The sequence below is a fragment of the Dipodomys ordii genome, unplaced genomic scaffold, assembly GCF_000151885.1.
Source record: "Dipodomys ordii isolate 6190 unplaced genomic scaffold, Dord_2.0 Scaffold51, whole genome shotgun sequence".
In the NCBI taxonomy this organism is placed as follows: Eukaryota; Metazoa; Chordata; class Mammalia; order Rodentia; family Heteromyidae; genus Dipodomys; species Dipodomys ordii.
This window is the reverse complement of record NW_012267267.1, coordinates 6813560-6829276: the sequence shown is the minus strand read 5'-3', so window position 1 is coordinate 6829276 and position 15717 is coordinate 6813560. Positions and strand designations below refer to the sequence as shown.

The following is a 15717-nucleotide window of genomic DNA, read 5'->3' as shown; positions in this document are numbered from 1 at the left end:
TACTACAGTGAAAGCATTTTACAGGCCACGCATGCCATTGTTGGGGGCTGCTGAGTCAGGTTCATGACAGTGTGTGGAGACAGGACAGAAGCAGATTGGAGCTCCGCGGTAGCTGCTGAGCAGATGCAGCAGGTTCAGAAGGGAGAGGCAGGCTCAGCACTTCACAGTGAGACTGGCACTGTTCTGAGCAGAGCCTTGTCTGCACAGGGTACAGCTCCCGCTTCTGCTCATCTCCCATGCAGCGGTCACTGCCAGGGTGGTCTCTGAGTGAATATATTGGTCCTGTCGTGGTGTTTTGATTCTTTTTTCTTTTTCTTTTTCTCCTTGGAAGAGGTTTCTTTTCCTGACAGCAAACTTGTTTGATACCCTAATTTGTACTTATAGTTTATTGTTGTTTTTTCTTTTTACTCCTGATTTTGAGCAGCAAGGGTTGGATTTTCTCTCTCCTCCTGTTCTGAAGTTCCCTGGGCAGTTTGTGTAAATGAATCCACCTTATCACTGACTGTCTCTGTTCACACACATTCCCAGCATACTTACTGGCCTGTTTACTGTTGGGAAAGTGGAGATTTGCTTTTTTCTAAGGCTTGTGTAATTATTTTCCTCTGTGTGTGTGTGTATGTGTGTGTGTGTGCATATATGTATGCATGTTCCTGGACTAGGGTTTAAACACGGGCCTAGGTGCAGTCCCTTAGCTTTTTTACTCAAAGCTGGTGCTCTACCATTTGAACCAGTTCCACATCTGGTTTTGGGAGACTGAGGGGGTGGTTAATTGGAGATAAGAGTCTGATGGACTTTCCTGTCTGGGCTGGCTTAGAATGATCTTCAGATGTCAGCTTCCTGACTAGCCTAGGATTATAGGTGTGAGCCACTGGTGCTTTATTTTTTAATACTCATGTTTAACTTTTTAAAAGAAACCTTGTGGATCAGTTCTACTTCAGGTGTTTTTTCTTTTGCCCTCCCTCCCTCCCTCCCCTCCTCTCCTTCTTTCCCTTCCTCCCTCCCTTCTTCCCTTCTTTCCTCCCTTCCTTCCCTCCTCCCCTCCACCCCTTTCTTTTTCTGGTTCTTTGTGCCCAAGGCTAGTGCTTTACCACTTGAGCCACAGTGCTAGTTCTGGCTTTTTCTGAGTAGTTTATGGGAGATAACAGTCTCCTAGACTTTTCTGCCCAGGCTGGCTTTGAACTGCAATCTTCAGATCTCAGCCTCCTGAGTAGCAAGGATTATAGGTGTGAAGCACTGGTACCTGGCTTTTTTTCTCTTTTCTTTTCTTTTTTAGTATTTAGTAAGGTCTAGCACAGAAACACCATTCCTTAGTACTGAAAGGTACATTATTGGAAGTAGTAGAAGATCCTGGTTTCAAATCATTTGGTATTCAGATGCAGCACTGTCCAACTTTCTGTACCTCCAAAGCTGCTGAGAGCAATTAATGATTCCTTTACAAAGCATAATTGTCACACTACACACATAATAAGGATGCTTATGGATGAATGTCCCATGTGCTTATGGAATCCTATTTCTGTGAACAATGGTAACCATCTTTTGTTATATCAAGATGGAATTTATAAAATTTGAACATGCTGTCTCAGTTATTGACAACAGTGTTCCTCCCCTAGCCTCATGTTTCCTTTTGGAGGACAGTTTGTGTTTCTCCTAAATTCTGTGTAAGTTCTGGCCCTCTAGGAGATGGTGTGGGGGGTAAGGCTATGGAGGGTATTTAGATCGTTGAGGTGGTGCTCTCCTGTATGGAGTTTGTTTTTCTTTCTGTACTAGTTTTGGCTTGGGCCTTGTGCTTGTTAGGCAAGCACTTTACCAGTTGAGTTGTACCCCCATTCTTTTTTGCTTTAGTATTTTTTTCAGATAGGATTTCATGCTTTTTGCTCTGGGATTGGCCCCAGATAACAGTCTTTACCTAGGTAGCAAGCTGAGATTACAGGCCTGAACTACTAGTCCTTTGAGATTGGCTATCTATCTCTTCCCCCCACCCCCCCAGGCTGGATTGAGACTTCCTCCTATCTTTGACTCTCTAGTGGACTATAATCAAGTGGATTACAGGCATGAGTCACAATGCCTGACCCACAGTTTATGATTATTTTGTTTTCATAGCAGTTTGAGCAGATTAAGACACTTGTTCTTATATGACCTTTCTTTTCATTTATAACACATCTGGGGCTGGGAAGGTGGCTCAGTGGTAGAGTGCTTGCATGCATGAGGCCCTGGGTTTGATTCCTCAGCACCACATACGCAGGAAAAGGGGCACTGTGCTCAAGTGGTAGAAAGCTAGCCTTGAGCTGAAGAGCTGAGGGACAGCACTTAGGCCCAAAGTTCAGGCCCCATGACCGACAAAAAAACAAAACAAAACAAAAAAGAATCAATAACACATCTCTCTGGCTCTAACAGAGACCTCTGGTCAGTGTCGGGCTTACTTTGAGTTTGGAAGCAAAGGGAAACTGTCATATGGCTGACTATATACATGGCCCTTAAAGAATTTTTAGCTTTAATCCTGAAGGCTTCTATGAACCTCTGGTTGTCCCAGCCCAGGTATTGGGCAAGTCATCTATGGGATGCAGTAGAGAGCAACTGTTTTGGGGAAAATCAGGTTAAAACCTAAGCAAAACAAGAAGCTATCAGGTGAAGGAAAAGATGCAGCTCTGTGTACACTGGCATGCTCAAGGGTGGCTCTGTGAAGCGTGTTTTTGAGTGGAGTCCATTGGATACCTACTTCAGCAGTTACTGTGTCCCTACAAAGTGCTACAGGAGCCTGTGCATTAGACCACAAAGCTAAACTTTGTGTGTAGGACACTGAGGTTTCTGAGTGGGGGCAGTGTTGAGGAAACAGGTGCAATAAAGAGCCAGTGTCAGGACCTGTGGTGAGCAGGGGAAGATTATGTCTCACCATCATTCAGACTCGCTTCAGTGGGTGCTCCAGCTGGCCTGGGGCTGGAATATCACAGCCCAAAGGAAAGCAGCATGTGTTGGAAATAAGCAACGGGTTTATGAGCCTTGTGGTCGGGTAGAAGATGGGAGCCAAGTTCAGGGCAGGGAAACCTTACAGCAGAGCCTCTCAGTCCACACTCTCAGCTGGCCAGAGACCCAAGGGATCCTGGGGTGGCATCTGGGTGCTGAGCAGAGTGCAGCATTCTTGTAGGCAGGGGAGTTGGGCACCTGAGCTCCTCTGGCTCACCTTTAGTTCAGTGATGGGCAGGAGGTTTGAAAACCTGGTGTGTTCAGTTAATCAGAGTCCACAGAGAAATCACTGTCCATCAAGCATAGAATATGGCAATAGCTACTGGTCATATCCTATGACCTGCTACCATAGGATAAGAAGCTTAGGTGAAAGTTCTTCGCTGAGAACCTGATTCTAGCTAGAAAGAAGTCACTGTCTGTTCCTTCCAGACTTTTCTGTTGTGTAAATATTCATGTTCACTTAAAAAGTAGGATTAGACAATGTTTAATGTTTGATGGAATCTTTTCTTGTTAAAGAAGCCATTGCCTATTTTCATTTTAATGGATGCATGGTACTCCATTAGGTGAATTGATACAAATTCCCTTGATGGAATGTGTTTTATCTAGCTTTTCGCTGTTGCATTATAAAACACTCATGTCTCCTCCCTTCTGGTGGTTTTGTTTTGCAGCATTGCTGGCAGCCTGGTGTATTCTTACATCACATTCACTGAAGAGCAGCTGAGCAAACAGTCAGAGGCCAGTAACAAGCTGGACGTTAAGGGAAAAGGAGCAGTATGAACAGGGCTGCTCCAGGACCTACCCCAGCTTCCCATGGCTCAGAACACTGGCACTTCCCACGCAGATAATGAGATGTCATGATTTCACGGGAGAGACTGTTCCTTTGCACTTGTACAATCCGAGGATTGATTGCTGCCTTTTAAAATTTTATCAGAGAAACTGACTCTATTTTAAGTATTTTTTGTTGGAATTAATTTATACCAGACTAGAAAATGTACTGGGCCTTTTAATTTATTTGTGTTCTGTTCTGACAGTGTAACATCAAGTGTTTTGAAGATACTTTCTTCAGTAGTTTGATAACGAGGTGTCCCTAAGAGCTGCATAGATAATGTCTTCTAACTGGAGCCTTCTCCTCCTTGCCACTGTGCCTGAAGACAGTTTAGCCCCTTCTCCAAATGCAGCTGAGCAGCTGACATTTCTCTTTTCTCTTCGTAAAGTCATCACTGCATTTGCCAAAGACAAAATCCATTTTGGCACACTCATGCACATGGACACACACACACACACACATCCATTTTGGCACACTCATGCACATGGACACACACACACACACAGTCCATGAGGTTTTTAAGAGCATTGCTTTCCTGAGAACTTGGGGATGAGCACTCTCATGCACATGGATACACACACACACACACACACATATACACATGAGCACTCTCATGCACATGGACACACACACACACACACACACACACACACATACACATGAGCACTCTCATGCACATGGACACACATAGTCCATGGGTTTTTAAGAGCATTGCTTTCCTGAGAACTTGGGGATGAGCAGAGAGCATTCTCTCCTCTGTGATATAGGCAGGATAATGAAGGGACGGATGGCCTTTTACTCATTTATTCATTGGATATGTTCATTCACCTGAGGCTTGTGGGGTGTCAGTGCTGAGTGCTAGGAATACTGTTGTTTTTAGGGAGATGGCTGAAAATCTCACTTGTGCTTCAGGGATTGAAGGGAGGATGAAAACTTGGTTCTCTTCATCCATTCAGGCAACATTTAGGACTAAGACCTGCAAGGCTTTGGAGTGAGCGTTGTTTGTGCAGGCTAGTTGTTGCATCTCTGCTGGAGCTGGCTACCTTTGCACTAATACACACACTAGCTTGTTTTGTTGGGTTTGGAAGCCATTGGGCTATGTGGACCCAAACAATTTTGGTTTCTCAACAGGTGACCCAGGAATATTTTGATTTCTTTTTCTGCTGGAGAAATTTAATATTTGTAAGTATAACTTGCAAGTAGGTATTTAAAAAGATGGGTTTGCAAGTTGCCTGTAGTCCTCGGGATGAGGAATCCACCGGAGGTTTGGTCAGTGGGACTGAGGCAGATTCTTCATAGGCAGTGTTTCTTCTTTTAGATTGGAAGAGGACCTTGGACTCAAAGTCCTGCCTTTGCTTTCCTGATTGTAACCTTGTCATTGAATGAGGACTTCAGGAGTCCCTGTTGTATGCAAGCATTTTGGGATGCAGTTCTTGCTCAAGGAGTATATTCGACACTCGGGCAAAGAAGCCAGTGATTTGTGAACAGAAATTCAGTGAACAGTATTCAGGGCCATCCAGTCTAGAGTACACTACCCCAGAAGAAAGCAGTGCTCAATCGCAGATGACTTTATTTTACATATTGTTAGTTCTCCAGCTAAGATAAGCAGAACACTGACTAGCCTCTGATCTTCCTCCCCTACAACATTATTTTCCATAACTATGCAGTACTGTTCACCTGAGATTGACCATAACCAACTTCTCCTTTGCGAAAGGAAAGTATTCAGGATGAAGGAGACTGTGACTGTACAAGTAATTAGCATGGTGCTTAGTACAAAGCAGATACTTGGTAAACAAAGCTACTGTGGTTGTTACAAGATTCTCAATGTATTTCCTGAAAAGCCTGGCCCTGTACCCCATTGCTCCTAGAGTGCTTGGCAGGCAGTATTCTCCACTTGGTTTTCTTTCTATAAAACCTGATTGTAATGGGCACCATTGTGTGATGCAGGCAGTTCTACTCATTTGGTAAAAAGAACAATATTACTTCATAATGCTGGTGTGTATTGCAAAGAAGGAAGACTTCCTGTCTCAATTGTATTTCATAATGGCAATTCACCTTAAAAAATGTTTTCACTGTCATCTTGGATGGCTCCTATTTATACAGAATTCTGCTTGCTGCCTTTGCCTTCTAGCTAGTCACATTAGGATCTCAGTTTCTGGCACCATCTTTGTTTTCTAAGTCTGGCTTCTAGTGCTGTTAGGGTGCTACTCTGGTATGAGGAGATACTCTTGCACTGTTTTTTTTTTTTTAAGCTTTATTTTGAAAATACCTTTTTAAAAGAAATCTACTGGTTAGATTTACTGTCTCACAAAAATGTTTTTTAGAGATTATTTTAAATGGTTTGGGCAATTTTGGTCTACAAATGTCCTCTCATGATATTTTTTCAACATAGATTCTATTTACCAATTTTAAAAGGTACTGAGGATTGAGGTATGTAAAGAAGATGACATAAACGTGAAAATTATGTGCCTACATATTTTTGTAATGATGTCAAATAAATACTTTTTCTTGAAAGCATGTTGAAATGCCTTCCTAAATGCATGGAGACTAATTGAGAGTTGGAGATCTACTCACACACAAGAATGGCATCCAGTTGGTTGGTTCAGGCCCAGTAACAGGGAGAATCCTGTTTTCCATCCTAATACCATACAGAAACAATCCATGACTATCAGTGTCTTTGACATTTAAAAGACAGATAGGGGGCTGGAAGTGTGGCTTAGTGGTAGAGTGCTTAGCCTAGCATGTATGAAGCCCTGGGTTCAATTCTTCAGTACTAAACAAAAAATAATAAAATAATTTAAAAAAGGCTAGCCTTTCTGCCTTCATGATATTTTAAGCTAGTTGTTAGATTTCTTAGTCTAGCTTTACTAGGTAATAAGCCAAAGACAAAACACGCTCAAGGACAGCTATATTGGTACATGTCCACTCAGGTGGAGGCACATGAAGGCATGTTGGAGGGAGGAGCACACTAAAGCACTAAAAACTTGTAAAATACAGAAAAAAATACTATCTTTACCATTTCTAAGTGTACATTTCCATACAGTGTTAAGTGTATGTCCACATGTTTTGCAACTATTTGCATCATTTCCCACTTTGCTCAGTCCCTGGTAATCCCCATTCTTTATAAGTGGAATTACACATTACTTGACTTTCTGTGACCGCTTTATTTCAAGTAGTATAATGTATGTCCTCCAGGTTCCTCTTTGTAGCATATGTCAGAATTTTTTCCAGGCCTGAATATTGTATTGTGCGTGTTACCACATTTTGCCTATTGGTAAACACAGGAGTTATCTTACTTCTTAGCTATTGTGAATCCTGATTCTATGAACATGGGTTTTTACTATTTTCTCAAGATCATGCTTTCAGCTTTTTTAGGCATATACCCAGAATTGGAACTTCTGGGTATATAGAATTACTATTTTTAATTGTTTTAGGGAAATACCATACTCTATTATGGGTGTGAAATTTAATATTCTTATCAACAGTGCCCAAGAATTCTGATTGCTGCACATTTTTGTTTCACGTTATTCTCTTTAGATTATAGCTGCCTTTATGAGTGTGAGGTGATCATACCCTTGTGGTTTTATTTCCCTAATGATTAGTGAAGTTGAGTATCTTTTCATGTGCTTGTTGGCCATTCATCAATATTCTTTGCAGAAAAACCCAAGGCCCCTCCCCCCTTTTATTCAATTGTGAATTAAACTCAGGCCCTCTTGTTTGCAAGGCAGACATTTTTTTTATCTTGAACCACACCTCCAGCCCCTTTTGGGGTTGGCTTTGAGGTAAGGATCTTACTTTATGCTGAGTCTGGTCAGAGTTGTGATCCTTCTATTTGTGCCTTACTATGACACTGGAGATGCACGACACTGTACCCGCCGCCTATTGTGCTCCTCTGTAGTTGGGTAACAAGTGTGTGTACTGTGCAGTTTTGTACCTTTTCAGCCAGACTGGCCTTGAAACGCTGATACTCCCTATCTCTGCCTCCCAAGTAGCTAGTAGTACAGATTTGTCCCACCCCACCAGGGTCCTTTTTTCCCATTGTGATTGGCTGTTTTTGTAACTTGCTTAGCAATTCTTTATATATTTTGGATTTACATCTCATTGATAAGTTACTTCCATATATGTTTACCCACTCTATAGGTTGCTCTTTTCACTGCTGACAGATCTTCTGATATGCAAAAATTTTAATTTTTTTTGATGGTCCCAGGGTTTGAACTCAGGATCTGGATGCTGTCCCTGAGCCTCTGTTCTCAAGGCTAGTGTTCTGCCACTTGAGCCACAGTGCCACTTCTAGAAGTTTTAAATTTTTATGCAGTCCAGGTTTATCTTACACTTTGTTGCTTTTACTTTTGGTGGAATATCTAAGAATCATTACCAAATCCAGTTATCATGAAGCTTTTCTCTAAGAGTTTTGTAATTTTAAATGATTAGGTCTCAATACTTTTTTTTTTTTGGTTGGGGTTGTTATTGAGGTTTGTACTCAAGAGTCTTATGCTTGCTATATCCTGTCCTTAATTTTTATATATGATATAAAGACATGCTTTTTCATATGGATACTCAGTTTTTCTTTTTGAAAAGACTGTCTTTAAGGCAGATATTTTAATCAACCTAAGAAATACTTGTGGATTTTTTGCATTGTTTTCAGCATTTGTCTGGTTGTCTCACTTGTATTCCTTACAGTGCAACTGCCACATAGGAGCAGTTGGGGGTGTAGGAGATGGAGTGCATCCATCAGGCCACATACATATTCTAATAGGAATAATTAGGGAAATAAATTTGCCCAGAGTGATTGCTGGTCATACAACTTGTCTGATTGAAAACACTTTTGTTCTTCAGGAATCATATCTGGCTGTTTCCCTAGTCCACCTTTATAGACATGGTACCATACTCACCAAATGTAAAATAGTCTTCATTGTTCACACATCATACTTACGAATAAAGCCTGTGGCTGGCTGAATCTGTGGAACTGCACCTTTCTGTTTGGATGGCGTCCTCTAGTGGCAACAGATGCTGTTGGGAAATAAAATGATGGAAACCTTAGGAGAGGAAGGCAAAATGTATTGAAGGTCAACAAAGTGACTAGGGGTTTCTCTCTAGAACGTTTTTTGTTTGTATTGGGTCCTTACTCTGCTTTACTGATGCTTAAGCATTTGTTATTTGACTCAGCTAAGAACTTAAATCTGCACTTTTGATTCCAAAACTTTTCTTTTGTAAGTATATATTCAAGATACAGCAAGGTATAGCAAGCTGTTAAGAGAATACAATAGGGTGTACAGAGTATCACATTTGCTTATCCTCTGGCAATTTACTTTTTCCATGAATATTGTGAACAATTCTGACAATCAGGAAGGTATCTGAGATATGTGTAAAATGTATGAGATTCCTTGGGAAAAGTAGCAAAGGCTTCCTTCAGGAAACTTCATTTGAATCTCATGAATTTTCCTGCCTGGGCTGGCTTCAAATCACGCTCCTCATATTTTGGCCTCATGAGTGGCTAGGATTTTAGGCATGAGCCTCTGGTGACTAGTTAAGGCAATTTCTTAACTAAGAAATTGGCCTGTTCTGGAATGCATCCTTCTTAATTATAGCACTTCCATTTCTGTGGGTCTCCTGGTCAGCATGGGTGTGAAGTGCTATGATAGAAAGCTTAAAGGACCTATTTCACTTTTAGCATCAGACAAAATGTGAAGTTCATAGGCCTGCTATGCTCACAGCATACTGACTTTTGGTTGGTTTTCAAATTTGAGGGAATTTCTGTAGAACTAAGACTTGTGGGAAGAAAGCTAGACTAGCATTTAATTTCAAACAACCTGTGCTGACTTGGGGATATAGGTGAATACAATTCAGCTCACCGAAAAGATCCAAGTGGCTCATGTTCCTCATTTGGAAATTGAGAGAAATAATGTGAAGACTGATTACAATTAATGTTTAGTAGTGCATAAATTACCTAATAATGTTGGATAATTGCACTAGGCTTGTTTTATGTGCCTCATGGAGATCAGCCCATGTTCCCTTGGAGGGAATGCCTCTTCCTCAAAACTTTTTACTAGATAACTACAATTAACTAGGAAGAAACCTTCATCACCATTTTTCATGAAGAAAAACAGAATTTGGGTATAAGCTTACATATAGCTTCAAGGTTCTTCACCAGTTTTTACAAAAGTGTGTTTAATCACTCAAAACAAGAAAAATGACATTTACACAATTACTGAAAACAAGGTGACATTTTAAGTACATTACACATCCTAAAGCCATACCAAGTCATGTTCAGGAAAGAAAAAAAACTTCATGACTGAGTTGGGTTTTTTTGGGGGGTGGAGGGGCAGTGTCCTGAGGTTTGAACTCAGGACATATGCTTACTAGGCAGGTCCTCTACTGCTTGAGTAACACCCAAGCCCACTCATGTCTAAATAAATGATACATGCCACAGGTCTGCACAAGATTACGGATATGTATAGTTTATGGCAAGTTGCTTAAATGAAAAGATAAAGAGGTAATCCAGATACAAAAATCAGCTGATCAGTTAGGATGGAGGACTCAAGATTTTGCAGAAGATGATTATTAAAGAATAGAGTTGATTATTATGGCAAAACATTCAATCAATCAGAATTACGGAATACAAAAAGTAATTCTCGGGGCTGGGAAGGTGGCTCAGTGGTAGAGCGCTTGCCTTGCATGCACGAGGCCCTGGGTTTGATTCCTCAGCACCACATAAACAAAAAGAAAAAAGCTGGAAGTAGTGCTGTGGCTCAAGTGGTAGAGTGCTAGCCTTGAGCTGAAGAGCTGAGGGACAGCACCCAGGCCCAGAGTTCAGGCCCCATGACCGGACCCAAAAAATAAAACAAAAAAATTTCAGTGAGAAAACAAAGATAAATTTTGAAAATTCCTGTTGGCATTTCTGATGTATCTGAATCTGAAAAAATGTTGTTAGTATTTCTGATTTGGTATTTAGTAGTCTTCAGAACATATCTAATTGTTGCCTACAGAAGTTCACTAACCTACAATTATTCAGGGTGCTCAGTCTATATTATTTACTGATAGTAATGTAATTTCTATTACAAAGTTAGTATGATTTCTGTATATGATATAAATTCTACTGGAAAAATATTTTTAACTATATAAGAAGAAAAATGGGTGAGAGGTTTTAGTATTAAAAGATCTCCACAGAGAATAAGAAAAAAATGTATCACCTAGTACCATGTAACTAAGACCAGGAATCACTGAAAAAATAAGTGCAATATGCATGGGAAAAGGAAGGCACTAAATATTTGCATGATAACATGTAGCACACAAGTTTAACAATCTATTTAACCTAATGCACTAATTGAATGACATCACATTATGTACACAAATATGTTTAAAAATATTTAATAAGCATATTCAGAATGGCAGAAGGAAATGGGAGAAGGGAAATATTTTACAGTGCAAAATTACTATGCATAAATTTAAAAACATCTAATTCATAATTTTAAATGACTATTTAAATATTACTTCAAATACATTTTAAAGCTCAACAGACTTGTGTTGAACTGCGTTGTAGATTCTGAACCCTATTTGGAAATACATCATAAAACAACATCATTCCAAATGAAAATGACAGTACATTGTTAAGGGTGGGTATGGGGGGATGGGATTAAGTAGCTATTAACGAAGACTTCTTTTCTCAATGCAATTTGTCAAGAGTTATAAAGGGTGCTAAATCTTAAGCAAATTAAATGCATGATATTACAAAAAATCCTAAATAGTGCAATGATTTATCAAGTTATAGTGGCTATAATATGAAGAATAAAGTGAAATACCTGTAGAGTCAGAAAATACAATTAAATATTGGTGAAGCTGAGCATTATGTGTAATAGTGGAATGACTTTCATCAAACATACTTTAAAGAGATTAAGGAAAACAAAATTTCCTAGCATTTACACATGTGCTGTATTTGCCAACATGCCTGAGAATTTATATAATGCTCCTGTAGCAAGTCTGCAAGAACTTTACAAACCTGCAAACAGATGCATCTTTTTAAAAAGGTGAAAATGGCACCTTCACTATTGCAGTAATTTAAAAAGTACAGCATTGCTATTCTTTAAAAACATTTTTATGTCATCTTTGACAAAGAGCTAGGATGCTTTGGATTCATAATAAAATCTGACATAGAAATGAATTGTAGCTGGGCATGGTTGTATACACCAATAATCCCAATATTCAGGAGACTGAAGTACGAGGATTGTGAGTTGGAGGCCAGCCTGGGCTATACTGTGAGTCCTTGTCTCAAAAAGGCCAAACAACCCACCTTCTCACAAAACAAACAACAACAACAACAACAAAAAACCCCAAGCACACACCATACCAAAAAACAAAACCAAAAAACTAAAAACAAAACCAGCAAAAGCTACTGCCATTCTGCATAAATTAATGTTTTAAGTAAAACACATTAAAAAACAAAACAAAAATTCATGCTTCTCAACCCTTCTACTCAAAATATTGACTTGGAAAATTGTATATATATCCACAGTAAATGTACATTATATGAAGTCAAGTGCTGCAGAGTGGCTTTTTAACACTGTTTGGGGAAAGCTGTTCACATTGAAGAAGGAAGCTGTCAGAATAAATGTTCTTGATAATACTTCATGGGGGGTAAGGCCTAAATAATAATTACTCAGTGCAAACTCTATTCAGTTGCATTCAACAACTGAGCTATTAAAAACAAGATCACAGAGGATTTATTGGTTCTTAAACTGATGTGGAAAATGAACTAAAAGAAACATATGTCTGTATGAGAAAAGTTTTGATAATCTTTTATAAAAGTTTGGATATAGGTCTATCAGCTGTACAAAACTACATTTTTAACAAGAATTTTGCACTAAAGATAAAATGGTACCCTGACAAGGCTATGCTTGTGGATAATCCTATCTGTGTTTATTAATGGTTATCTGTATCTTTTCATTTTGGGAAAATGTCACCAAATCTAAAAAAACTGGACTGTAACAGGAAGAATTTGAGAACTATAAATTCCCTCACTTTCTCCTCATGAAACCAATTATTGTTGCCTGCCAGCAGTTACTACCTGGGTATGCCAATATCTAAATATCACTTGACCTTTCCCTCTGTCAATGTAATGCAAAGATGAGTAATCTTATAATGCATATACAAATAACTAAACAGGATTCTAGAAAGCATGATACATTTAAGCACTTAACCTGACAACAAACCTTTGTTTTGTTTCAAAAGTAATTATGAAAATTATAGCAAATGCAAAAAAAATCCCTGCACAATTTAAATATCATGCTTAATTTCAGATTTTAAACTACTGTGTCCTTAAGTAGAAATTCATCAAAACAAATTTTCATAATCCCCTATGAATGCTTTTACCACAGGGATAAGAAACATGACTTTGTTAACTACTCAAACACTTAAAAACATTAGAAAAACCTTAGCAAAATAAAAGGAAAGCTGACAGACTCAGAATATCAATTCTTCTCGTAAAAGTTTACCAACTGTACAAGTTAAGAAAATTATACAAGCTTTTTTGTATTAAGAAAGGACAGCTCAGTCAAGACATATGTACTGTAAAAATCTTTCAAAGGCTACAAAGAATCTGGAAAAATACAGAATGTATTTCTTAAGCCCAGATAAGAATATGGAAAGACATCATTGATGTCAACAATTTTACATACACAAACCTGACTTGGTTTATTTTTAAACTTCTATATATAAAAAAAATCATGCTTGCATAACTTTCAGGATTCATAAGGGTTTCCTTAATAATGATACTCAATTTGTATGAATAGGAAAATGTCTATTGTAAAGACAATTAAAGAAAACCAGAAACAAGAGATTTGAGCAGAAATTTGAACTTGATTTTTAAAATTCCTCCCTACCAAAATAAAGAAAAATTACTGTGTAGTGAAATTTTATGATCAATATTTCAAATAAGAAAGTATAGATAGATATCTTTAGGTCATCAAACTGACTAAAAAAAAATTTTTTTTTGGTATACTTAAGAGGGCCTTTGACAGTTTGAATGTAAAAGAACCTGAGAAAGGCCGAATTCTTAAATCTTATTCCTAAAGTGAGAAACTCTCTTCAAATTTTCAAATTTAATGAATTGTTTCAAGAAAATCATCTTTTTAAGGTAACCCATCAACCCTGAAAATTTTAGTCACACCAGAATTTACTCCAAAGAAAGTAAAGTATTTCTGAAGTTTAGTCATCCGTGTTTTCAAGTTCTTCCAATTTTCCATGTGAGGCTGCTTCTTGCAAAAATTCAGAAGAACCTGGACTTTCTTTTCCACTGCTGTTCACCCTTCGCCTTTTGGCAGGTCTCTCACTTTTATCATCAAGATCATTTTCATTTCTTGCAGTCATATGGACAAGTTTTGGGTCAGTGGTAAGGTTATCTGTTTCATAACCATTAGTATCCATATCTGTGTGAAGTGGTTTCTTATTTCCAGCTGTTGGTCCATTAATGTGTAACCCTTCGACTTTTATTTCTTCTTTGTTTAGAATTTCACCTGGCCCATTAGCTGACACCCCTAAGTTGAAAGAAATATAAATGAAGTTGCTAACTCAAAAAAAGTTAAATTTATAAATGATTATAAAACATCAAAACACCAGATGTCTCTAAATTTGGGCTACATAACTTTACCAGCTATGAGGTGTTAGGCAAAGACTTTACTCTCAATATTTCAGTTTCACTACATATACAATAAGAAGTAAAACAGGTTTATATAAGGCTGTTGTAAAGATTATTGTCATTTAATAAAAGCAAAGAATGAAGACCAGAATTGGCATATGTTAAAAGCATTCTAGTTGTCATACAACAACAAAGTATTGGATCTACAAGTCTAAATAAGCTGAATCAAAAAAATTTAGGAATAAACTATTTAGATTTAGCAAAAGGATAACGACTTTCTAAAACCATGTCAAAACAAACCAGTATTTTTTATTAAAAAAAGCACAAGTTTTCTGCTATTTAAAATCAAGATATCACGACATTTTAATGTTTCACATGCTATGTTTATCTACATACAGTTAAGTAATCTGTCACTCAACAAAAAATTAATGCTGCAGTAATCAAATATACAACTGAAAATGCTCATCTTAAATAAAAATAATGGTCACGAATGGTGGTATATATCTATAATCCTAGGACTCAGGAAGATTATGGGTTTGAATCCAGCTTTGAAATTTTGTGTCAAAAAACAAAACAAAAAGGAAAACAAAATACCCAAGAAGACAAAAAAAAAAAAGCCCACCAAAAAGCCAAAACCAAAAACAACCATCCAGAATGAAAAATGTGAAGCATAATTATTCTATTAAAGGTAAGTAATAAGAAGAAAGATGCTAGAATTAACTACAAAACAGAATACACATTTTGTGACAGCAAGTACACTACAGGATGTACCACTGGGGACAATAAAATTTTAATGACTTAAAGATTCAGCATAGAGGATAAACCTCAAATAATTCAACATCTGAGTGCATACAGGAATTCACTAACATATACATATGCTCCTGAAGAATAATTCTATATAGTACCAAGTCCAAAGTGCTAGGTCAGACTGATTAGGCCCAACGTAGCTTTAATATTTCAACCTAGTAAAGTCCTGATAAAGCAAATTAAATCAGGCTAAAAAGTTCCTTTGAGAAATCTGAAAATCTTGGTTGAAACTAAAAATGATATGAGTATCATCCAAGCTACTGAATACTTCGTAGTTTACTTCAGAATACTTTACAACCGTAACAGTATTTTTTCATCAAATAAGAAGGTGAAGGAAATGACTTCATTGGGTGGTAGGATATTTTGAGCAGGAAAAGAATTCCTGGTCACAAAGTTATTCATGTGCTACTCTGGAGTTGTAGCTGGCATTATATATTCATACTCATGAGCAGTCTTACATAGTCTAAGACTGGCTGTTGGGTCCTAACTTTTA

At 38.0% G+C, this 15717-nt stretch overlaps 2 protein-coding genes across 13 annotated transcripts in view; one reads left to right on the top strand and one right to left on the bottom strand.

The window, feature by feature from the left end:
* Slc35d1 (solute carrier family 35 (UDP-GlcA/UDP-GalNAc transporter), member D1) overlaps positions 1-4062 on the top strand; it is a 41534-nt gene extending 37472 nt beyond the window's left edge. Inside the window, exon 11 of the mRNA XM_013020586.1 lies at positions 3630-4062. Within this exon, the coding sequence (XP_012876040.1) occupies positions 3630-3738 (109 nt within the window). The 3' untranslated portion in view covers positions 3739-4062. The remainder of the gene's footprint in view (positions 1-3629) is intronic.
* Positions 1-15717, bottom strand: part of Mier1 (mesoderm induction early response 1, transcriptional regulator) — an 80967-nt gene that overhangs the window by 11982 nt on the left and 53268 nt on the right. For 10 of the 12 annotated variants that reach the window (XM_013020576.1, XM_013020574.1, XM_013020575.1 and 7 more), the window contains one exon: positions 11140-14316. In XM_013020576.1, coding sequence (XP_012876030.1) covers positions 13988-14316 — 329 coding nt within the window. In that variant the 3' untranslated portion in view covers positions 11140-13987. Of the gene's footprint in view, positions 1-3759; positions 4182-8720; positions 8824-11139; positions 14317-15717 lie in introns of those variants that run through there. The other 2 variants (XM_013020580.1, XM_013020581.1) reach the window with 2 other exon arrangements.